The following is a 26,488-nucleotide window of genomic DNA, read 5'->3' on the forward strand; positions in this document are numbered from 1 at the left end:
TTGAAGTATTTGTCATATGTTATGTGTGGTGGTCGAGTTCCTTATGTATGTGTATGTACATATACCTCTAGTATAGGAACATATATGTACACAAGTCAGGAGGTCTGAAGTGAGTGACTTGTTCTCAGAAAAATACTTTTCCCAAATTTTTCATGGAGACATTAATGGTCTAGGGAGAGAATCTCTGCTGGTGATGAAAGTACAGAATCTTTGTTTTGCTTTTATTTTCTCCTCTTCATTCAAGTTTTGTTCCTATTCTTCTTCATACTTGGTTTTTATCTTGATCTGGTATAGAAGGAAGATATAAAATTTTCATAGATAAAAAGGAACAAAAAGTAAATAATGAAAACCAGAAAATGTCACTAAGCCCCTTGGTCTCCCTCTTCAGTCCGCTGTTCTATTGGGTGTACTATAGAAAGCATTTCTGTCAAAACTGCTGAGATATGAAAACAGTTAATATAGTTTAAATACAGATTCATAATTTTATTCAAATTTCCTGTTGTCAAAATTCATATAACTTAAAAACCAGGTTTGTCCTTCCTCATTTTAGACTTACTTCCTATATTTAAACACAAAATGCAAATTATTTTACAAAAAAATGAAAGAAATTGGAGCTTTTAGTTTGTCTCATTGTGAGACCCTAATTAAAATGTTCCATTCGAAGGATTTTTGTCAGCTCAAATACTTGTTAAGTAAATGCTATATTCTTTACTGGAGCATTTGGCTGTAATATTCCTGGAGGGTAAATTTGCAAAAGAGCACTGATTTCACATGTGTAGCTGCATATTTCAAAATATAGATTGCTCTAATAAAACTTTAATTCATGAAATCCCATTAGTCAACAAATTTTATACCTATAACTTAAGAAAATTAAGTACCTTAACATTGGCATTGTCTTGGCGCTGGAGAGATCCAGTGGTTAAGAACACTGGCTGTTCTTCCTATGGACCACATGTAACTTATAACTAGAGTTCCAAGATATCCAATACTCTCTTCAGGCTCCAGGAACTACATACACATTGTGGACATACTTACAGGTGGGAAAAAGACTCATACACTCAAACTTTAAACAAAATAAATCACTAAAATAATAAAAAAATCAAATATTAATATCATTCTGAAAAAAGAGCCATCTCCTCTACAACCCAAGCCTCATGGACCACTGTTCTCATAGAGCCTGCCTTAGGTTTCTTTGTCCAAAGTCATGGGAACCTAAGATAAATGTGAGCAATTAGTATAAAATTAACTCAGAGTCTGTTACATTTTCAAAAAGCAATCAATTCATAGCATCCTCCATGTGCTATGTTAATCCTTCTTTTTTAAATAGATCATTATCTGAATCAAATTGGTTTTTGCAATTGTTTTTTGATTGTTTATGCAATAATTGCATAGTTGCATATAATTTTATTGAGTTGTGTTGCTTTGTGCTAAAACATTAAAATTATGATAAGAAAGCAGATTTTAATAGCCCAATCTAAATATTAGTAGATATGGGTAATTCTTAATATACTTTTATCATTCACAAAAGAAGACATCTTAAGCATACCTGTTGTCATGATTCTCTGTTGTTGAAAGGGTCTTTTAAAAATTCCCTGAAATATCACTTATCTATATCATTTATTCAAATAAATCAAGCTTTCAAAATATGCAGTAAATAAAATCTTTACACGGTGTGAAAGGATGGCATTGGTTAATTCATTAACCTCACATTCTAGACAGACACATATACTAGTGGACATTTGTAAAGTTAACAAAATCTGAATCACATTAGTGATTAAAAATTCACTGTTAAAATGGCAGGGTGGGTTCCGTTATTTGTAATATCCTAACACTAACCAAATACATCAGTACATTTGGGTGAACTCATTAAGCAAAATTTTAGTAGCCAGGCATGCTGCCAAAGCTTGAGCCTGAAACAGGAATAGCTTGCATCCAGTATCTCTGTGCTTTGTAGTGACAGTGCTGTCCTCCCAGTAGATAAAGGAGGACAATGGACGTTATTTAGTTTACTAGACACATGCAATTCATTACTGAAATAAGATCGATGATTAACAGTATCTATTAACTTATAAGGCAATTTCATTGTGAACAAAACTTAGATAAATAGAAAATAAATTAGAACTCTTTATGTTGTCTCAATCCTCATTCTTTAAATTTAATTTAATTGTAACTTTATCCATATTGGCCTCTTTTTCAATCTCAGGAAAGGGACATTTTATTTCTACCCACATCTTTTTAATTAGAGCATTACTTAGGGTTCTTTAGAGCAAAATAACTGAAAGTATGCATACTGATATTAATAAAATGCGACTTATTCAGAGAATTTACCCATGTTATAAAAGAGTCTGGGAAGATTCACAATATGCTTTGCACTAATGCAATTCACTCTATATCTACAGGTACAGAGTATGTGTAACAGAGAAATTAATAGAGTTAATATCTGTTCCGAAACTTAAGGCTCAGTAGCTAGTACCTGCAGTGAAGAATGGAAACTCTTTTAGACACGGAATCAAGGACCTAGGATCAAGAAGCCAAAATACATTGCTTTCCCTTAACCATAGTGTACTGCATAGGGTTCAAGTGGGGATTCCTGGATACACTGATGAATGTGACTCTTCTCTATTGATCTATACCAATGTCAATATCTTTCATAAATGTTCTCATGTATACCCTAATTATATGCACATCACGTAAAGAGTATAGCAGATATACAAAATTAGACACCAAACACAATGTACTCCACATCCTGACTCTGATATATTTTATAAGAGTCATAACTGAATGTGACTCTTTATTGCCTCCTCCTTTGGATATGGTGTGTGCCAAATTCTATAGCCTTGAAAAGGAGTTCTCAGAAAGGGGACGTTCACGTCAGTTCCTGGTCAGGAGACTCTGGACCTTGTTACTGAAGTGCATGGTGTCTTCAGCAGGGGAGACTTCCACTTACAAGGGTAAGCAAGGGCAAAATCATTAAGCTGTATTTTGGGGGGGAGTCCTTTAGATATCCCTGGTCAACAGCTCAAAGAAGGCTTACTAGAATGATATATTGGTGTTTGTTAGGTATGGTTTGATCCTTGGATGAGCACTGTCAGCCCCGATGAGAAAAAGATCATTTAATACTATGTTTGTATGCATATGTACTGAATAAATGCATTACAGAGTTTGATGTTTTTCTTTTCCTTCCTTTATGTCTATCTTACTTTTCCTTCCTTCCTTCCTTCCTTCCTTCCTTCCTTCCTTCCTTCCTTCCTTCCTTCCTTCCTTCCTTCCTTCCTTCCTTCCTCTCTCTCTCTTTCTCTCTCTTCTATTTTCTTTCCTTCCTTCCTTCCTTCCTTCCTTCCTTCCTTCCTTCCTTCCTTCCTTCCTTCCTTCCTTCCTACCTAGAGTTCACACCATGATTTAGTTTGACAGTCTCAACTCTCCATATTGTTCTTGTAAGGATGACCTCCTCCTCTTCCTGTATTCACCTCCCTCTCTTCCCTTAGGAAGCTCCCTCTTGCATTTCCCCTATCAAATAATTAATACCATTTGTACCCTGCCTGCATTCCTCTTTAACTTTTCCCCAACTCCTGTATTTATCTCTCTCTGTCTCCCTAAGAAGCATTCCTTTTCAATTTTCCTTATTTGATCTCTCTTAAGTTCTTTGAACAATTTTGGACACCTCATTATTCTTCCATACGTCCTCCTTCAATCTTCCTACTTAATCTTATTACCATCAGTGCTCTCAGATTACAGGTTTTATTATAATCTGTCTTTAATGAGAATGCTAACTCTGGTAGAGCAGACTACATATATATTCATACTGTATGCAGCATCTAAGATGAGAATGGTAGAGATAAACAGAATTAGCAGATATTTTTATTATATATTTTCTTTATTTGCATCTCAAATGTTATCCCCTTTTCTAGTTTCCCCTCCAAAAATCCCCTATCCACTTCTTCTTCCCCGCCCCCTGTTCCCCAAACCCTGCTTCCTGGCCCTGGCATTCCCCTATACTGGGGTATAGAACCTATAGATAGATAAATAGATAGATAGATAGATAGATAGATAGATAGATAGATAGATAGATAGATAGATAGAAAGATAGATAGATAGATAGATAGATAGATAGATAGATAGATAGATAGATAGATAGATAGATATTCGGTTCTTAGGTTTGTAGATGAGTATAGAAAATTATGATACATAAAAACCCCTTCAAACCTGTGCATCCCAATACTTTCTAATTTTAGTAGTACAAAATCCACAATCATCACAATGGCCAATGTTTCCCAAAAGTCTGCCCAATTCAGCCCTTGTCTGCCATGTTCAAGTATCTCTGATCATCTCTATGGTATAAATAAGAACATCAAGGCACAAAAGAATGACTGATGTGCCAAAGGATAGACACATTTGGAGCAGTAATGGAGAGGATCTACATCTACATTTGCTAGGTCTGAAGCACATAAGAAGTTATCATAACAGGAATAGTAAATATGTTTTAAGGAATAAAGCAAAACTCAAAATAAAGGCTGTATATATCTCTTTCTTTGATTTCTTCATAGCTCATGTATTAGGAAGGTCATGCTAAGTATCGCTGAGACTAGAAACACCTGTTTTATGAACTCTACATTTCCTTGTCTATGTTTTTAAGTTGTGCTTCACAGCAAGATGATGTTTGTTTACTCTATGAAGAGTGAGAAATGTCAAGTTTATTTTATTATCCTGCCAGGTCTATGGAGAACAACAGCTTTTCCTCAGGTGGCTTCTTGTGTACTTGTTTCCACACCTGAAAAACAGCTGTTCTACTGTTTGGCCCTTTTAACTCAACTCTGCCAAATCAACATGGTGGCCAGGGAAACTCTATTAGTCTTTTTAAAAATATAAGTTTAAGAAATCATGCTGTGCATGGAAAGAGCAATTCTCAATTTCATATGAGAAAACAAAAAACCCAGGCTAGCAAAAACAATTATTAACAATAAAAGAACTTCTGGGGGAATCACTGTCCCTGACCTCAAGCTGTACTACAGAGGAATAGCAGGAAAAACTGGATGGTTTTGGTACAAAGACAGTTTGATCAATGGAATAGATTGAAGACTCAGAAATAATACCACACACTATGTATACTTGATTGTTGACAAGGAAGCCAAAAATATACCATGGAAAAAAGAAAGCATCTTCAGTAAATGGTTCTGGTCCAATTGGCAATAGGTATGTAGAAAAATGAAAATTGATCCATATTTTTCACCTTGTACAAAGCTCAAGTCCATGTGGATCAAGGACCTCAATATAAAACATGATACACTGGAAATAATAAAAGCAAAAGTGGGAAAGAGCCTCAAACTCATTGGCCCAGAGGGAAAATTTCTAAACAGAACTCTAGTGGCTCAGGCTTTAATTTCAAGAATTGATAAATGGAACCTAATGAAACTGAAAAGCTTCTTTAAGGCAAAAAGCATAGACTATTGGACAAATTGGCAACCTCTGGGTTGGGAAAAAAAGTCTTCACCAACCCCACATCTGATAGAGGCACAATATCCAAAATATATGTAGAAGTCAAGAAGCTAATCACAACAAAACTAAACTATTCAATCAAATATTGAGTACAAAGCTAAATAAAGAATTTACAAAAGAGGAATCTCGAATGGCAGGGAAGCACTTAAAGAAATATTTATAATCTTAAGACATCAGGGAAATGCAAATTAAAATGACCCTGAGATTCCATCTTATACCAATCAGAATGGCTAAGATCAAAAACTCATGTTGACAAGGTTGTGGAGAGAGAACAACACTCCTCCATTGATGGCGGGATTGCAAACTGGTACAACCACTCTTGAAATCAATCTGTAGATTCCCAAGAGAATTGGAAATAAATCTACCTGAAGACCCAGTTATGCCACTTCCGGCATATTCCCAAAAGATGAACCACAGGGGCACATTCTCCACTATAATCATAGTGACCTTATCTGTGATAGCCAGAAGCTGGAAACAACCTAGATGTCCCACTATGGAAGAATGGATACAGAAATATGGATCATTTACCTAATGGAATAATATTCACCTATTAAGAACAAGGAAGTCATGAGTTTTCAGGCAAATGAATGGAACTAGAAAATATCACCTAGAGTAAAGTAACTCAGACCCAAAAGGACACGAATGATATATACTCACTAATAAGTGAGTAATAAGCCAAAAAAGTACAGAATACCCAGGATGCAACCCACAGAACTCAAGAAGATTAACAAGTCAAAGGGCCCAAGTAAGGATGCTTCAATCTCACTTGGGAGGGGGAAGAAAGCAATCAGGGGAGGCAGGGAGAGGAAGGGAGGAAGTGACCTGGGTGGAGGGAGAGGGTAAAAGTGGAATATGATCAGGTATTAGCAGGAAGGGGAAACAAGAGAGAAGCCCTGGAAGCCAGCAGAAAAAAATGGAAATATAAAACCTGGGAAGGAGGAGGGGGAGGGGGGAGGACCCTCTGGAGTGTACCCTAGACCAGGCAGGTGAGAGACACTCAGGACTCAAATGGAGGGACCTTACATGAAATACCTATCAGTGAGGCGGGGGAACTTGTTTACTCCACCTTCAGTAAAAAGGCAGGGCATCAAATGGGGGGATGGGGTTGCCATCCCATTGCCAAAAAGAAGTACAGGGACAAAAATGAAGAAGAGACTGAACAAAAGGAGGTCCAATAACCGGTCCAACTTGGGATGCATCTCAAGGTGATGTCCCAAGGCCTTATTGTAGATGCTATAGTTTGTTTACAGACAGTAACCAAGCATGGCTCTCCTCTGAGGTGCCCAACAAAAGCAGCTGACTAAGACAGATGCAGATTCTTACACCTACCCAGTGGACTGAAGTCAGGGATCCCTGTGGTTGAATTAGGGAAAAATTGGAAGAAACGGAGAAGGAGGTCGACCACACAGGAAGCCCAGAAATCTCAACTATCCTGGACACCAGGTATCTCTCAGATACTGAGCCACCATCCTGGCAGTATACACTCACTGATAAGAGGCCCCCAACACATACATAGGAACAGATTGCCTGGTCTGGCCTCAGTGAGAAAAGATGTACCTAACCCTTGAGAGCCTTGAGGCACCAGGGAGTGGGGTGGCATGATTGGTGTGTGTGTCTGTGTGTGTGTGTGTGTGTGTGTGTGTGTGTAGACAGGGTGGGAAGGTAGAATGGGATGAGTGGGATAAAGATTGGACTGTAAAAAACTAAAAGTAATTTTAAAAGAAAAGAAAAAGAAATGCTGTGGAATACCTGCTAAAACTTTTAGCCCTTTTCTTCCATCCCACATTAGAATAAATAATTCTGTGCCCTTTAAATTATAGTACATTTTTTCTTGCATCTATGTTCTATTAAATTCTGTTTAAAATGTGCACACTCAGCTGATCTTATAGATTGAATTTATCACTTATATATGCAAACATTCTCAGTTATGCTAGGTTATTTTCCAACATTAAAAATGTAAGAATCTTTTTAGAAAGAATCAAGGCATGAGTTATAAACAAATCATGAATATTTTTGAAATTTTAAAAGAATTTTTGAGAGTCTAGTGTTTATTTTTCCCAGATAAATATTAAATAGTTAAGAATTATAGCTAATACTACCTTTGTTTCTGAAAACTGAAACCATTAAATGGAATAGTTCATCTAAATTATGATGGTAATTGATAACTTGGAAAAACAAGACTCAGAAAAGAATTGAGAGAAAGATTAAGTAATTATCAACAACCTTAAGATTCAGAGATAATAGGTGCACGACTTTCCATTTAAAATGTTGTTTAGTAGTTTAAAAGCGTTTACATAATTTTGGAACTCCCCTCTTCCCTCTCTATTTCCTCCCATTTCCTAACAACTTCATCTCAAATCCACGCCCTCTTCTAATTATCAGTTAATTCTCTCTCTCTCTCTCTCCCTCTCTCTCTCTCTCTCTCTCTCTCTCTCTCACACACACACACACACACACACACACACAAGCACACCACCAGCATGATCATTATCTCATTATCATGATTTAGCATCTTTTCTAAGAGAATGGGTTGTTCCTCATAAGTACGAACAGAACATTCCGTTTTGCAACTGACAATGCTCCATTTAGATGGCCTCTGGTCCCAGGACCCTTCATTGTACTGCACTGTGTTTTATAGATCTTTCATTTCTTGCAAGCCAAGGACTCCTTGCCAGCTTGTGTCCATCAATCCCACAGATGCTGTGTTCCAACATCAAGTGTCTATTTAATCACTCTGACTTACATTTTGCTAATTATCACAGTCATTTAAAGTATTAGCTTATTATAGTGTCTGTGTTCAGTGATCCTTGATGCTGTTATGACCATTGACTTGGGACAATTTGACCTATAATCATGTCACTCAGAGGATTTAAGCAGTTAATCCTGTCAGAGATCTGAAACATTCCTGTTTCCTCTCCGTCTCCTCAGGCCTCTTTCCACAGAAGATAGAACACTGAAGTTCAGCTTATTCTCAATGGTGTGTTCATATTCCCCTGACTGTACATTGCACATGCCTCTCTTAAGCTTCTTCCCTCCTGATCTTCCATCTTGTCTTTCTTTCCTTCTATGCATTCTTCATCCTGCCCTCCCTTCATTTCAGTTCATTTTTAGTATGATCCTTAGGATGACCTTTTCATAATACTGCCATGTTTAGCTTCTTAAATCATGACAATACAGATGTGTGTTGCCACGTCAAGCTTCTGCCTCTTATTTTAAGCCAAAAGCTACACTGTATACAGATTTGTGAAGAAGCCATATTGAAAAATAGAGACAGAAATTTGAGCCCAATAGTTAACCAGTCTATGAATGTAAAGAAATATTCTTGACAGGAACTAAAGATACTATTCTAGTGAATGCCTTCAAGATAAGATGTAGCCCATCTTTATTTCTTATGTAAATAACTTTTAGCCTTCAGGTTCAAAAGTAAAACATGATGGTGGCCTTCTCTGTGAAACTAATGTCCTAATCAGGAGCAAATCTCTAACTCTCTTGAATTGTCTTAAAGCTAAAACTGATGAGGAGGCTGTAGAAAAATAAAATTTGTTAGTAGTTGTTTTCACTGGAAACCATGTTGAGAAGATAAATGTCAAAATGAAGCAATGAGTTTTTGTAACAGCAGCAGATCCTTTATCCTTTAACTGGACTTTCCATTCAAGTTTCTGTTTGGATTTTCATTTCTGCCATCATTTCTGTTTAAATGAAGTTTCCTCTTGATGTTTTGGCTGGTTCTGGCATTTTAGGTTAGGTGGAGCAGGTGGATGGTCCCTGAGAAGTAAGGCTGTGTGGAATGTGAAATACTGGAGACCAGGAGAACAGGCACAGGGTGTTGGATGGGTCTGTGGGAGGGAGGTATTTGGAATCCTGGGTGTAGAAAGTCTAAGATTTGTAAGGTTGCTGCCTGGGTCTTCAACTTTGTGGGATAGCATGGGAGGTCATTGATAAGCAGCAGACAGAGCTTTAGTGAGTCCTTGCCTGAGGTTGAGGGACAAGGTCCCTACAAATGTGATAGCACTTATCAGCAGTTAGTGTAGCTTTGGAACATTCAGAAGGATCACCAAAGATGATGGAAATGTGTGAAGGTAGCTATACTAAATGACAGGCATTAAATGTAGACAATGCATCCTTATCCTGGAAAGAGATGCCTTCTGGAATTCCTATAGCTGAAGAGGATAAGTCAGTTACTCCTTATAATATTGAGAAGACTACCAATGTTCTTATTAAGGGATGGGAAAGCTAATAACCTCCAGATTGGGAAACCACAGTGCCATTAAGAATTGTACTAAATCTACCAACTCTTCTTTACCAGTGGAGTAGGAAATCTTAGCTAAAAGCATCCTTGTTTCCAACAGAGCTAGTAAAAATTCCAATCTTCTGTAGAGAATGGAGTTGATGGAGAAACTCTGACATGGGAGCTCTGATTTGGATGTAAGAAACTGTTAATACTATTTTTATACCTACTAGCATAGCATTAGTATTGAAATCTGTAGATCAAGAAGCATGGTTTATACTAGTCTTACTAAGAAATATACTAGGGGCTTGAGGGTATGGATCAGTTGATAGAGTGCTTTATGAGTATAAGCTTGTTATTCTTGAGCTTGGATGCTCAATACCCATGTAAATATCAGACATGGTGGCTAATATCTGTATCCCCAGGGCTATAGGATTAGAAACAGGAAGATCCCTGGGCCTTACTAATCACTAGAGCTGAATTCATGAGCTCCTCATTCAAATGAGAAACAATATCTCAAGAAGATAGGGTGGAGACATATTGAGGGAGACATCTATTGTCAGTCTCTATTTTCCATTTTTCCCTGTGAACAATTTCACTCTTAACTGACATGGTCATATAAATGCTTATGAACATATTTAGACAAATATCACATGTATGTATACATACTCGCACACACACACATCATGGAAAAGAATTATATTTCCATCAGGTATAGTAGTGCATGTGTGTAATCTTAATGAGAGAGAGAGAGAGAGAGAGAGAGAGAGAGAGAGAGAGAGAGAGAGAAAGCAGAGGATCAGGAGTTCAAAGAGTCAGCCTCAGCTATATCTTGAGTTCATGGAGGTAGAGAGATAAAGAATGAGAGAAAAGAGAGAATGCAACCATTTATCCAACATGTTTCACCACTGCACTATGACAAATGAACAAAAAAAAAACCCAAAAAGTAAAATAGGTAATTTTCTGTTAAATGGTATTGTGCGCATTCATGATTGTTTTGGAAATCTATATCACTCTTCGTGAGATTTAAGACTTCAGGGATAATGAAAGAAGAAGCTGAGGCTGAGCGAGAAACAAAAAAATCTTCATTAGGAGTGGGACTGAAGATTTTAGGTAACTGCTACAATTTTATGACAAAAGACATGAAGCTTTGCTTTTAGTAGCTAAGCAAATCTGATGTGAACACTGTAAAAAATGATAATAATATTTAGAATTTTGTGAAAATCTTAGTTCATACACGGTATTAATATTTGGGATTGACAGTAATATTGTAAGAAATCCCGCTGTGAATGAATGCTGTCAATTGTGTAGAAAAGCCACTAGACAAAGGAAGAATCAATACATATACCATATTTTACTATTCGGAGAAATTACGACAATTACTCATGCCTTCAGGGTGCCAAATATCACCTCTGAAGGCAGACTTTTTACTAGCAAAAGTAGCATCACTCACTTCAGGCTCAGATGACGACTACAACTTTTGACATTAAGTTTTAATAAGTATATATACATTCTTTTCAAAGGCATGATACATTATGGTGTCTGTAATCATTCGTGAAGCAACACTAACCAATGCCTCTGTCAAGCATTTAATTATGTAATTTGTATTTTTAATTTGCCTCATCCTCTTTCTCTATTATTTGAGACTGAAACTTCCTCTGATGCTAAGGCTCTTTTTATCCAACCTTCCTTTCTCATCCTACTACCCTACTTTGACTTCAAATGTGCCCAGATAAAATTTTTAAGATTTATTTTATTTTGTGTGTTTTGCTTGAATGGTTGTATGTGGACCTTGTGTGTGAGGGAAGCCCACAGAGACCAGGAGAGGATACTACATCCCTTTCAATTGGACTTTTAGGTGGTTTTGTGAGTCATTATGTGGTTATGGTTACTGGAAACCAAATATAGATCCGCTGCAAGAGCAGCAAATGCTCTTAAGCACTGAGCCATTTCTTCAGGACCAGTACCAGGTTATGTTTATCCTGGAAACTATGTAGCTAGGTCTCTTTTACATGAATCAGTTTGTACATTTTTTAAAAAAATTATTGATTTTTAAAATCTTCAAGTGAGTGTGTAGATGATTGGGAATTTTATTAAATATAATAAAAATATGTTGCCATCCTCTCAGAAACAGTTGCTCTTTACTGCTGGGTCTGGAAAGACTAAATCCTATTGGATTTGTTTTTGCCACATTTACAGTCAGAAGAACACAAACACTGGCTTTTGCATTGAACCACAGGTAGTCAGGACTGTGATCCCCACAAAGGAGAATCAAAAGAGATAAGCTGTAAAATCCTCCTGCTTTCTTTTTGTCCTGGAGGCAGCTTCCAGAAAGCAATAAAGGGAAGGAGATACAGTTACAACCAGAGGTGAAGCTAGAGACAGCACCCATAAGAAGTGGCCATGGGCATTAGCAGAGTTGATACTGAAAATACCCGAAGTCATCACATGTCTTAAGAGAAGCCCTTAGAAGTTTTTAGCTGAAAACCAATCATCTCCAAGAACAAAAGGAATACATTTTGTAACAGGAGCTCTTGAGAAAGGCAAGGTCACTCAACAATGTCTGCAGTTCACACAGGACAGGGGTTTATATCTGCTCTTACAAAGAGGAGAAAAAAACATCGATTGTCTAAACATTGAACAGGATTTTTCACATATCACATACTTAATGTCATGGCTAAGCTACACCAAGAATACAGATGATCTCACATTTGCCCAAGAGAACAATTCTTACAACATTAAACTTGATCCACAAATAACCCTGTAACCAAGAGACTTGCCATTAAGGAAGGTAGAGATGCAGAATAATATTCTGTGTCAAATAAAAGAACATAGACACACATACAATTAAAAAAAAACAAATTAAAATGCATAATCACAAGAAAATTAGTAGAAACAGAACCAGAGTTAAGAAGTAGCAAATGTGTACGTTTAACATTTAAAACAAGTTGAATGGAGAATCAAAGGAAGATATCAGAAGTTGAAATTCTATATTTATAGTATAAAGAAAGTGCCAGTTAACCAAAACATCAAGATATCTCTGGGAACTAAAACAATATAAGACTAAATTGGATGGAACACAGGGCCCCTAATGAAGGAGCTAGAGAGAGTACCCAAGGAGCTGAAGGGGTCTGCAACCCTATAGGAGGAACAAAAATACAAACTAACCACAAACCTCCAGAGCTATGTCTCTAGTTGCATATGTAGCATAGGATGGCTTAGTCGTCCATCAATGGGAGGAGAGGCCCTTGGTCTTGCGAGGATCATATGCCTAGTACAGGGGAATGCCAGGGCCAGGAAGTGGGAGTGAGTGGATTGGGGAGCAGGGTGGGGGGAGGGTATAGGTAACTTTGGGGATAGCATTTGAAATGTAAATGAAGAAAATATATAATAAAAAGACTAAAAATATATTAGAAGTGTCATGACATACTGCATAACCATATTTACATCTATTTACTGATTTTCTATGATAAGTGCTCTTATAAGCCACCACAAGTAAACAAATTGGAAAGAAGAGAGTGAAAATTAATGGCAATTTTAAGAGAAATTGGTGATTATAAATTTATGATCCATGAGACTTAAACTCCAAGTATGATGCACACGAACAAAAACAGACCAACAGAAATCACAATGATAATAGCTAAAAAAACAGTGACCCACCAAATAAGTTTTCTTACTGACTTCCCAAAGATTTAAGATGAGAAATGTCAATTAAAATAAAAAATAAGCTAGTTATTAGTGGAACAATATATAAAATGAAGACATCTGGGAGTGAAGAGAGGGAAACAGGGAAGAAAGGAAGGAAGAAAAGCAAGCAAGATAGAAATTGTTCTGTATGGGAAGTATCTTTCAACAAGGAAAACTAAATAAACAATTCTGCAGAAAAAAAAAACAAAAAAAAAACAAAAAAAAACGCCAAGAGAATTCCTTTTCAGCTGGCAGGAACAAGACAGAATACTCAAGGGCACTTTTGAAGCAGTAGGAAACAAAATGTCCATCCACACAGAGAGAAACAGTGGAAAATACTGAATGTTTCTTTAAATATAAGAAAATGTTTCTCTTCTTTTGAATGCACTTAAAATATAACAGAATATACTTAAAGCGGGAATAATGGCAGGATATTGTGAGGCATTACAGCACATATTTCAGTAAATGTATGCTATTGATATCACACAGCATAGAAACAGTTAAGTCTCTAGATTCATTGTATGTGAAATGATATATTATTTGATTGTTCTCTGTGTTGCCTTAAAGTTAAATAGATTAATCTGGAAAAAAAGGAAAGGGAAGAAAGTGTAATTAAGAGATTGAGAAACAGAAGGAATGCTGAACGTAAAGGAAAATGTGCAAATAAAAATGAATACTAAAGATGATTTCCAAGGTGAAGCAATATTAAGAACAAAAGGAAAATGATAACAACATATAGGAATCAAAGATCAATGTGGAATGACTAAATCCAATTACAATTATAATTACACTCATTGAGTATAAGGAGAAATAAAAGATTTATTGAGGGTGTTAAAAGATAAAGGATTCCACATCCTCACCAGCATCTGTAGTCACCTGGGTGTTTGATCTTAGCCATTCTGACTGGTGTGAGGTGGAATCTCAGGGTTGTTTTGATTTCAATTTCCCTCATGATTAAGGTTATTGAACATTTGTTTAGGAGGTTATCAGCCATTTGAGTTTCCTCAACTGAGAATTCTCTGTTTAGCCTTGTTACCCATTTTTTATTAGATATTTTCTTCATTTACTAAATACTATCCCCAAAGCCCCCTATAACCTCCCCCTGCCCTGCTCCCCAACCCACTCACTCCTGCTTCCTGGCCCAGGCATTCCCTTGTACTGGGGCATATGATCTTCACAAGACCAAGGACCTCTCCTCCCATTGATGGCCCACTAGACCATCCTCTGCTACATATACAACTAGAGACACACGCTCTGGAGATTAATGGTTATTTCATATTGTTGTTCCTCCTATAGGGTTGCAGACCCCTTTAGCTCCTTGGGTACTCTCTCTAGCTCCTCCATTGGGGGCCCTGTGTTCCATCCAATATATGATTGTGAGCATCCACTTCTGCACTTACCAGGCACTGAAATAGCCTCACAAAAGACAGCTATATCAGGGTCCTGTCAGCAAAATATTGCTGGCATGTGTAATAGTGTCTGGGTTTGGTGGTTTTATATGGGATGGACCCACAGGTGGACCAGTCTCTGGATGGTCTTTCCTTCTGTCTCAGTTCTGAACTTTGTCTCTGTAACTCCTTCCATGGGTATTTTGTTCCCCATTCTAAGAAGGAGCAAAGAATCCACACTTTGGTCTTCCTTCTTCTCAAGTTTCATGTGTTTTCCAAATTCTATCTTGGATATTCTAAGTTTCTGGGCTAATATCTGCTATTCAGTGAGTGCACATCATGTGTGTTCTTTTGAGATTCGGTTACCTCACTCAGGATGATATCATTCAGATGCTTCCATTTGCCTGAGAATTTAATGAATTCATTGCTGGGTAGTACTCCATTGTGTAAATGTACCACATTTTCTGTATTCATTCCTCTGTTGGGGGGCATCTGGGTTCTTTCAAGCTTCTGGCTATTATAAATATGGCTGCTATGAACATAGTGGAGCATGTGTCCTTCTTACCAGTTGGAACATCTTCTGGATATATGCCCAGGAGAGGTATTGCGGGATCCTTCTGTAGTACTATGTTCAATTTTCTGAGGAACCACCAGACTGATTTCCAGAGTGGTTGCACAAGCTTGCAATCCTACCAACAATGGAGGAGTGTTCCTCTTTCTCCATTCCTCTCCAGCATTTGCTGTCACCTGAGTTTTTGATCTTAGCCATTCTGACTGGTGTGAGGTGGAATCTCAGGGTTGTTTTGACTTGCATTTTCCTGATGAGTAAGGATGTTGAACATTTTTTCAGGTGTTTCTCAGCCATTCGGTATTCATCAGGTGAGAATTCTTTGTTTAGCTCTGAGCCCCATTTTGAATGGGGTTATTTGATTTTCTGGAGTCCACATTCTTGAGTTCTTTATATATATTGGATATTAGTCCCCTATCTGATTTAGGATAGGTAAAGATCCTTTCCCAATCTGTTGGTGGCCTTTTTGTCTTATTGACAGTGTCTCTTGCCTTGCAGAAGCTTTGCAATTTTATGAGGTCCCATTTGTCGATTCTCGATCTTACAGCACAGGCCATTGCTGGTCTACTCAGGAATTTTTCCCCTGTACCCATATCTTCGAGGTGTTTCCCTACTTTCTCCTCTATAAATTTCAGTGTCTCTGGTTTTATGTGGAGTTCCTTAATCCACTTAGATTTGACCATGGTACAAGGAGATAGGAATGGATCAATTCACATTCTTCTACATGGTAACTGCCAGTTGTGCCAACACCATTTGTTGAAAATGTTGTCTTTTTTCCACTGGATGGCCTTTGCTCCCTTGTCAAAGATCAAGTGACCATAGGTGTGCGGGTTCATTTCTCGGTCTTCAATTCTATTCCATTGGTCTACTTGTCTGTTGCTATACCAGTGCCATGCAGTTTTTATCACAATTGCTCTGTAGTACAGCTTTAGGTCAGGCATGGTGATTCTACCAGAGGTTCTTTTATCCTTGAGAAGAGTTTTTGCTATCCTAGGTTTTTTTTGTTATTCCAGATGAATTTGCAGATTGCCCTTTCTAATTCATTAAAGAATTGAGTTGGAATTTTGATGGGGATTGCATTGAATCTGTAGATTGCTTTTGGCAAGATAGCCATTTTTACTATATTGATCCTGTCAATCCATGAGCATGGCGGTTCCTCAGAAAATTGGACATAATACTCCCAGAGGATCCCGCAATACCTCCCCTGGACATATATCCAGAAGATGTTCCAACCGGTAAGAAGGACACATGCTCCACTATGTTCATAGCAGCTTTATTTATAATAGCCAGAAGCTGGGAAGAACCCAGATGCCCCTCAACAGAGGAATGGATACAGAAAATGTGGTACATTTACACAATGGAGTAATACTCAGCTATTAAAAAGAATGAATTTATGAAATTCCTAGGCAAATGAATGGACCTGGAGGGCATCATCCTGAGTGAGGTAACACAATCACAAAAGAACTCACACAATATGTACTCACTGATAAGTGGATATTAGCCCAGAAACTTAGAATACCAAAGATATAAGATACAATTTGCTAAACACATGAAACTCAAGAAGAACGACGACCAAAGTGTGGACACTTTGCCCCTTCTTAGAATTGGGAACAAAACTCCCATGGAAGGAGTTACAGAGATACAGTTTTGAGCTGAGACGAAAGAATGAACCATCTAGAGACTGCCATACCCGGAGATCCATCCTATAATCAGCCTCCAAATGCTGACACCATTGCATACACTAGCAAGATTTTGCTGAAAGGACCCTGATATAGATGTCTCTTGTGAGGCTATTTCAGTGCCTGGTAAGTACAAAAGTGGATGCTCACAGTCAGCTATTGGATGGATCACAGGGCCCCCAATGGAGGAGCTAGAGAAAGTACCCAAGGAGCTAAAAGGGTCTGCAACCCTATAGGAGGAACAACAATATGAACTAACCAATACCCCCGGAGCTTGTGTTTCTAGCTGCATATGTATCAGAAGATGGCCTAGTTGGCCATCAGTGGAAAGAGAGGCCATGCAAACTTTATCTGCCTCAGTACAGGGGAATGCCAGGGCCAAGAAGTGGGAGTGGATAGGTGGGAGAGTGGGTCGGGGAGCGGGTGGGGGACTTTTGGGATAGCATTGGAAATGTAAATGAAATAAGTACCTAATATAAATAAACAAACAAACAAACAAACAAACATTTCAAAGTATTTTTAAAAAAAGAACAAATTTCTATTGAAACAGAATATCTAAAAATCTTTTGCAGGATTTGTGATCTCTTACAATTGCTTTTATTAGAGAGTAAGAACATTTAAAAAAAAAGTAACTTCAGTAATTTAAATTGCTTCAAACATCTCAGGGCATTTTACAGGTTCATCTTTGATAAACATTGTCAATGTCTTATTTCTGTGAAGATGTAAGCAATCTAACCTTGGTTAATTTACTTATACCACTAGGAAATTTAAAACATATTAATTTTAAATTGACCACCAATATTGAGTAAAATTAGTTTCTTTTTTTTTTCTTTAGAAAAACTAAACATAAGAACTCTTCTCTTAAACTAGCAAACTAGCAAAAAGGAAAAAGGACACTGCAAAAGCTAGAGACGCTGGCAGGCCAAACCCTTTCCCAATTCACTAGCTCCCATACATGACTTCTTAACTTCATTATGATAGTTTGATAGGAAGGAAACATGCAGTACATTTCCATTTATCAATCATCAACATTGATTAAACAGTTATGAATCTGGAAGATGTAAACTCCACAGGTAAGAAATGCTCTAATGCCCGGCTTTACTGAGAATATGAGGCTGAGCCACAGGAAGCCTTGGCTAATATTTAAAATGATATTTTAAAGTTGATCGATATGTTAGCATATAGAAATGCTAAAGACTGGAAGAGAGGCAAGGGATTAATGGAGCATTTAAATTCAACACTGTAATTACTATCTTTATTTCTTCATTACATTCTTAAAATTGCTGAATTGTCTGTAGCACCACATTCCCTAAGACGATGAGGTACCTTATTTTCAGCATCCTCTTAGGACTTTCTCCCTACAGATACCTCTCCATTGAGTCTGTCAGCCTAAAAAAAACCCATCCATAGAAGCTCAGTGTATATCGCTCTGTTCTCTTCTTTTCTCTCGCTTTTCTCATTTGATAAATCTGGTCTCTGTAGGAAAGACAGCAGCCATTTCACTTTAGAAGAAAGTCTATTTTAAGTAGCAGCTGCTTGGGGAAAGTTTGGAGACTTTAATCCTTAGTCCTCTTTTCTTTAACAATGCTAGCTGGCATGCAGTCAGCAGGAACATAAAACCAGGGCTTTCAGAAAAACTCTCACAGTAGAGAGTAGTGGCCCATTATGACTGTGAACAAAGGCAATTCTCCTGGAATCATTTTCTAGGAAGGCATGTTATGGCATTGTGACTTTATTACAAAAGAAGGAAGGACAGAAGAAGAAACGTAAAGAGAAGGAAGAATAAAAGATATAAAAAAAACAGTGAAAGAGCACTGAGTTATAACCCATTTTTCTCTGATTCTCATAATTAATATGTTACTTTTGACACCTTACTTTTGATCGAATTTACAGGGTTGACTATGACATTCAGTGCTTAGTTTAACAAACCATTGTAATTACTATGTTTAGTTTGGATATATTCATTTGTTTTGGATGTTAAGTGCAGAAACTTCCCTCGAAAGCCGATGCACTTCCCCTCTCTCCTTGGTGTCATTTCCTTAGAGATGAGTTACCCATGGTAGTCAGGAAAACTCTTATTTCTTAACAGAGAGTAGTATCTGAAATGTGCTTTGCCGTAGTTGATGATCATAGCTGGTTATCTTTTCTTTTATGGTGCTTGTTTGTTTTGTTTTGTTGGATTTTGTTTTTGTTTGTTTGTAGTTTTGGTTATATATTTTTAAAAGTTACATAGAAAAATGTCTTCATATTTTGGTATTCCTATTGAGCCTACATGCTTATATGATTGCTTTTTATGGTTTCTATATGTCTTAAACTTCCCAAACTGATAACTTGGCCTGAGTATTCATTTCCTGTTGCACTTGTCTCAGCTGACACATAGAAAATACTTTCAGTTTGTTAAGTAACAGTATACACATTTAGACTAGTGTGTAGGCATGTACTTTGAATTTGAATGTTCTTTCCTTTCAAAGGATTACCATAGACATTTACATTTCATGGTCTATCCCATAGCAGTGTGTGTGTGTATGTGTGTGTGTGTGTGTGTGTGTGTGTTTGAATTTGTGTAGTTTCTTGGCTTGTCTTATTTAGGGAACCTACAGAAAATAGCCAATGAAACCAGCAATACTCTCCATTTTAAGAATTCTGACTTAGTCAGCTTCCTTCCTAATGCATTTTCTTATCAATGAGTCATTATGTTAGTTCTTCATTATCTTTAGTGCCCAGAATCCATTGGATATATGCATATTTTGAGAGTAGAGCCAAGGGTAACTAAAAAATTCTGTCTAGTTGGCAAGGAGTGTGCTAATATGCCAGTACACCCACAGCTTTAGTAACTTCCCCTTGTTCTACAGTATGCAGCATGTCCATTTACTAGTCTACTTAGCCCACTTTATTCTGGAAGGACTCAAATAATTTCATGGCACTGACATAGAACACACAAAGCAAACTAACAGATATTATATTAAAGTGGTCATTTATGAGGGGGGCAGGGTGAATACATACATATGGAGATCAAAGGAGAAATTTCAAGAGTCAGTTCTCCACAACTACTGTGGTTCTCTGGTCTCCAATTATGCAAATGATGTCATCAGGATTAGCAGGAAACTAGATCATCATATTAGGCCCTAACATAAAAATGCTCTTTGTTACAAATAGCCACCCATATCCCTCCTAAAAAAGTCCACATTCAGTAAAAAGAATCATTGTTCTAGAGTACTAGATGGTGAAATGTCTGGCTATAAGTGAAATCATGGCTTTAATTGAGAACATTTCTTGTACCATGACCATGACCATTTCATTACCTTGTAGGACAGTTGGTGACAGCATACTAGATAGATTATGAGCAGGTACACAGGCTAAAAACATGCGTGATAGTAGACTGTGACAATGGTCAAGTGAAAGAAAATCTTTAGCCTAATGAAAGGACATGTAGGATGACACAAAGGGATTCTTAACTCAAAAAGGGGTGCCAAAAGAAGTTTTGAAAATAGGTCATGTATATAGAAGACAAAGACATTTTGGCGGTAGAGATTGTAGAAAATATTTGGGTTATTCAAAAAACAAATCAAGGCCTATAGAGAAGTTTCAGGCAGGAAATTATGTGTTATATAGTCATGAGCACCTGACCCAGATTCCCAGCACCAACATACAGACATGAGTTCTATCTGTACCTGTAATCCAGCAGTACAATGGTAGGGACAAGATACTTGGTTCAGTCAGAGGACCTACCTCAAAAATTATGTTTGAGATTCACTTGGTCAGTTATCTTCTGTCTTAAACACATACATGCACAGGCACAAACATAAATGCACAACTGCACATGGACATACATGAACATCGACACATATATAACCACCACCAGCAGCAAGCAATCATTTCCCCAAAAGAAGATTTTTTTTCCCCATGTGGTTGCTGGGATTTGAACTCAGGACCTTTGGAAGAGCAATCGGTGCTCTTAACTACTAAGCCATCTCTCCAGCCCCCCAAAAGAAGTTTTTAAGCAGGTGCAGAGGCATGGGAGAGAAAGATAATCATATGTAGCTGTGCAAGATACTTTCTGAATATTGCAATTGTTTCTGTCACTGAGAATAGGAGTACTGTATTCTACTTTCACTGCAACCTCCTTTATGCTGTAATTCAGAAACCAATGCAAACATAATGGTACACTATACTTGTACTGACTCATGGTAAGTGCCTGGGGCACAATACATTTCCAACCTTGTTAAAAAGAGTGAGGATTAATATGCCTGTTGGTCCTCCGATTATGAAGTAAGGATAAGATTATTATAGCATTCTACTGGCAAACACTCAATTTCAACCTGCTTTTGTTAATGTCTGCAGCATGGTATATGCAATACATAATTCTACTGTACTCAGAAAGAGAACTGTATCCTGGAGTAGTCCCATTTTGGATTACTGAAACCTTGCACACTTTGATAGTAAACTGTCTGGCATCCTCATCTGAGTAGGTGGATATAAGCAAGTGAACTGAAAGTCAATAAATGGTAAAGTCAACATAGACCATTGAAATGTGGGGCTGAAGAAAAGGCCCAGATATTAAGACAATATTGAAGAGGAGCAGAATTTGGTTCCTAGCACAGACTTCAGTTGGCTCAGAATAGAATAATACTCCAGCTCTAGAGAATCTGAAAAGTTAGGTCTGCGTAGGCAGCTGCACTTTACATGCACAAACAAAGACACACACACACACACCACACTAAATATTAAAAAACACTAAATTCTAACAAATACTCTATTACTGTCATGTTTTTCTTTTTTATTAGATATTTTCCTTATTTACATTTCAAATGTTATCCCCTTTTCTCATTTCCCCTCTGAAAACTCCCTATCCCATCCCTACCCCACCCCCCACCCCACTCACAAACCCAACCACTCCCATTTCTCTGCCCTGGCATTCCCCTGAAAATAATTTCTTTTTTTTTCTTTTTTATTAGATATTTTCTTTATTTACATTTCAAATTCTATCCTAAAGGTCCCCTATACCCTCCCCCACCCTGCTCCCCTCCCCACCCACTCCCACTTCTTGGCCCTGGCATTCCCCTGTACTGGGGCATATAAAGTTTGCAATACCAAGGGGCCTCTCTTCCCAATGATGGCCGACTAGGCCATCTTCTGCTACATATGCAGCTAGAGAAACGAGCTCTGGGGGTATTGGTTAGTTCATATTGTTGTTCCACCTATAAGGTTGCAGACCCCTTCAGCTCCTTGGGTACTTTCTCTAGCTCCTCCACTGGGGACCCTGAATACCAAGATATGATTTGCAAAACACAAGAAAATCAAGAAGAAGGAAGACCAACACATGGATATTTCATTCCTCCTTAGAATAGGGAACAAAATACCCATGGAAGGAGTTAGAGAGACAAAGTTTAGAGCTGAGAGGAAAGGATGGACCAACCAGAGAGTGTCCCACCCGTGGATCCATCCTATAATCAGCCACCAAACACAGACACTATTGCATATGCCAGCAAGATTTTGCTGTCAGGACCCTGATATAGCTGTCTCTTGTGAGGCTATGCCAGTGCCTGGCAAATACAGAAGTGGATGCTCACAGTCATCTATTGGATGAAGATAATTTCTAACTGCTGGCCGTTATCGTTGCTGATATAGACTACTTATAAAATTATATTTTGCATTTTAAGCTAGCAAACATATTATACAGATTATTTGCAAGCATCAATGTTGTGCTGTTAAAGGGATAATTTGAGTCAGGTATTATTTGTGATATATATATATATATATATATCTCACATATAGTGTTTTTCTAGTGAAAGCCAAGAGTTAAAAGTACTGAGGTGGATAAAAGGTGAATATTCAAATAAATCCCTACAATTTATAAATAATTTCTTCTGTTTTTAAAAATTATCATCATCATTGTATTTCCTTGAGATGTAGCAGTTAGGGACAGGTAACTCAGTGTCCTATTTTAAATACATGAATATCATTTGTCTATACAAAGGAGGACTGGGCCTCTAATACAGAATGGAAAATTCCTTGTATTTCAACATTATTTTACAATAGAGTTTCTGTAGGCCTGGAGCTTGCTATATGGACCATGTGACATCAGACTCAAATAAATCCACCAGCCTATCCCTCCTGAGTGCAGGAGGGTCATGCATGACACCGCACTGACTCAGTCTGAAATTATTTCAATCTCCCTGGTAAATCTGGCGTAGTGATGCACGGCGGAAATCCCAGAACTAGGGAGATTATAGAAAGAAAACAAATTACGGTCCACCCTGTGCTACAAAGTAAGATCACTTCTAAAACAAATGAACAAAAAATAGTAGGTGGATAAAAATAATAATAAATAAATATATAGCACAGCTAAATCAGAAAAGAGCTAGTGTTCCTACCTGGGGGCAGGGAGGAGCAGACATAAATAAAAACCAAACAAACAAAAAGGACAAAACAAAGAAGACAAACAAAAGGAAAAACAGGAGGAGAAAGAGGAGGACAAAAACGAGAGAAGAAAAATGTCCCTTACTTTATCTTTACCATCTATCATTCATTGTTTAGTAGTGTCACACATTATTTTGAAACAGGTTAGGAACACTACAAAGGGAAAAAAAAGAAAAACCAGAACGAAAATTTGCCTGTGACTTATGTAGTGTTGGAAATACTGCCAACACTCAGGGCAAAAGTTAATATCAAAACTGAAACAAAGCCGTGTTTTGTGAAGCGGTTTAGTAACAGGACATTGGGAGAAAGCACGTTAGCTCACTTCATAGTAAAACAGGTCCTGCAAGGCCAGGTAACTCAGGAAGAGAGTGGTAATTATTCACAGAAGAAAGCCGGTAGTGTACTGTTACAATACTACTGTAGCAAGTCAGAAGGTCACTAGGCTTCCAGGGTAGCTGACACAGCCCGAAACTGCTTGGCCCCCTTTAAAAAGAAAGAATAAGATGGGAGAGAATGAAGCTGGCTTACCTAACATGTCTTTGCAAGGTAAGTGCCAACAGCCTTTGAGCTGTTCTCAATCAGAAACTTCAGTAGTGTTATCTCATGCCCGTGTGCTTGTGTGCATGTGACAGAGTCGTATTCTGAGGTACTCAGAGAATGGGTTGGAGAGGTGCCGATTGTTCCTGGTGTGGAGAATGAATGTTTTCACTGCCATGCTCACTCCTGGAACAGAGAATCACAAGTGTAGTGGAGAATAAAGCCTTGTACCCTCCAGCATGAGGCTGGAGAGGCGGTGCCGTGGGCTCCAGCGCGTTCCCAGGGGTCCTTCCCTCAGCACTGGCAGAATGTTTTCTTTTGCTTGTACACGTGGACGTTTTGTTTGTAATCAGCGACTGTCATCACTATCAGGCAGGTTTACAAGTTAAGTGTTATTGTAATCAATGTAACTCTAGTGTTTAAATGAAGAAAACAGGAGCCCAGCAGCCGAGCTTATCAGCTGGCACAGTGGCTTATTTTACATGTCTTACTTAATCAAATACCTTTGCCCTCTGAAGGCTTGGCTCTGTTGACTTTGGCTACACTAGGCAGCCATGGATCATTTGTTGGAAACAAATACGAGGTGGCTCACACATTTCCCTGTTGTGTTTTAAGTAAAAAAAAAAAAAATTATTTATTTTAAGTTTAATGAATAAGTAAATATTTTCTCTTAATATTTTCCACAATGATTTTATTATTCACACTGGAAGGTTGTTTACCAGTTTTATAATATAGTATTTTTGTCAACACATAATTAAAAAAAAACTTTATATTACTTTTTGTCTAGATGGATTCTTATGTAATTATAAAAGATCTTATCACCAGAAATCTGTAAAATATTAAACTTTTATTCAATAAAGTAACAAAATATATCTGTCAAATATATGCTGTGAGAAGCAATAGATGGCTTTTGACCTGCTTGACATTTTAAAGTGCATCATTTAAAATACAGATAAATTACTGAATTTTTTAAGAAATATTTTTGGTTTCGTTAGGCTTCCCTATACTTGCTTAAAAATGGCAGAATCTTATTTTGTAAACCTTTGTATCATTTTTAAAACACCTCGTGAAATACTGTATAAAATGTTATTATTTGAAAGTACTCAATTATAGTTAATAAAAACATTCTGTGATGAATCAAGTTGAAGAGAAAAAAGATTAAAGGCTCATTTGGCAAAAAGTATTATTTAGAATGCTTTTTGAAAATAGTTTATTTGTATTTACTTTATTAACTAAGTATATGATAGTATTGGAAGGGCATGAGAGACATACCTGCATTATAAGAGCATCTGATAAATTTATTATTGGCATGTGATAGCCCTTTGGATGCTATGCTGGTACAGTTCCAAAGTAGAACATAAGTGTTGGAAGACACAAAGCTCCCCCAACACTCTATTTGAAGGATAATAATACACTGGAGTCCTAGAATATGAATACCAGATGTTAACGCTGGTTGCCTTTCTCTGGTACATTCATGTTGTATTTATGGGGAAGTATGATTTTCTACTGTCTTATTCATATACAGGGAAAAGATATCTTATTTTTTGGTAACACATGCCCTGTTCTTCCTCTTCTAATATTATCTTATTAAACATATTTTCAGCAAATCTACACAGTTCTTACATATCATCTTGGAGTGCTGACATTGTCATTTCAGTCTAAGTCACATTACAATAAAGAGGCACTTTAGAGATTTCATGGAAAACAGAGGTACTTCAGTTGTTTTAAACTATTTCTGAATTTATTTACAATATAAAGAATGAATGTAGGGATAACTTTCAGCTTTGTTTATGTGTGTAAAGGTAAGATATCTTGATATTTGCTTACTATCTATAGAATCAAATATAAAGTACAATCTTAACACACGATCCTAACTTTGTTGGGTTGTCTATTCCTATGTCTGAAACTGAGTTTCAATGATAAAAGTAAATGAAATAAACTATTTTTAAAAATTAATTTTATATTTTACCTAATGGCATTTATTCAAACATTTCTGAGCTGGTCATGGTGACTCACAACTCTAATCCTAGCCCTTGGGAAGCTGAGGTAGAAAGTATGCCAAGAGTTACAGCTAGCCTGGACTGCATAGTGAGTCCCAGGTCAACCTAAGCTATAGTGTGAAACTGTCTTGAAAGAAAGAAAGAAGGAAAGAAAGAAAGAAAGAAAGAAAGAAAGAAAGAAAGAAAGAAAGAAAGAAAGAAAGAAAGAAAGAAAGAAAGAGAGAAAGAGAGAAAAAGAGAGAGAGAGAGAGAGAGGAAAGAAAGGAAGAAGGAAGGAAAGAAAGGAAGGAAGGAAGGAAGGAAGGAAGGAAGGAAGGAAGGAAGGAAGGAAGGAAGAAAATTATAACTCTTGAGATTCTTGAAATAATTATTGCTAACATGTTTGAAACTTGGAATTTTCTGTTTGAAACACTATATTCCGATGTTGTTCCTCAAATATGAGCCTCATTTCTGGGTGATGGGTGTTTGGCTTTGAGGACTTTGCATTA

General features: G+C 37.3%; 1 protein-coding gene across 4 annotated transcripts in view; it reads left to right on the forward strand.

Moving 5' to 3' along the window:
* The window catches only part of Naaladl2 (N-acetylated alpha-linked acidic dipeptidase like 2), a 1,298,244-nt gene that overhangs the window by 319,969 nt on the left and 951,787 nt on the right, over positions 1 to 26,488 (forward strand). Inside the window, exon 1 of one of the 4 annotated variants that reach the window (XM_085836004.1) lies at positions 22,961 to 24,009. The exons of 2 other annotated variants lie outside the window; for them this stretch is intronic. In XM_085836004.1, the coding sequence (XP_085692130.1) occupies positions 23,967 to 24,009 (43 nt within the window). In that variant the 5' untranslated portion in view covers positions 22,961 to 23,966. Of the gene's footprint in view, positions 1 to 22,960; positions 24,010 to 26,488 lie in introns of those variants that run through there. One more of the 4 variants, XM_021158905.3, reaches the window with a different exon arrangement.

This window comes from Mus caroli, unplaced genomic scaffold, assembly GCF_978045245.1.
Source record: "Mus caroli unplaced genomic scaffold, Mus_caroli_1 scaffold_3, whole genome shotgun sequence".
Taxonomy (NCBI): domain Eukaryota; kingdom Metazoa; phylum Chordata; class Mammalia; order Rodentia; family Muridae; genus Mus; species Mus caroli.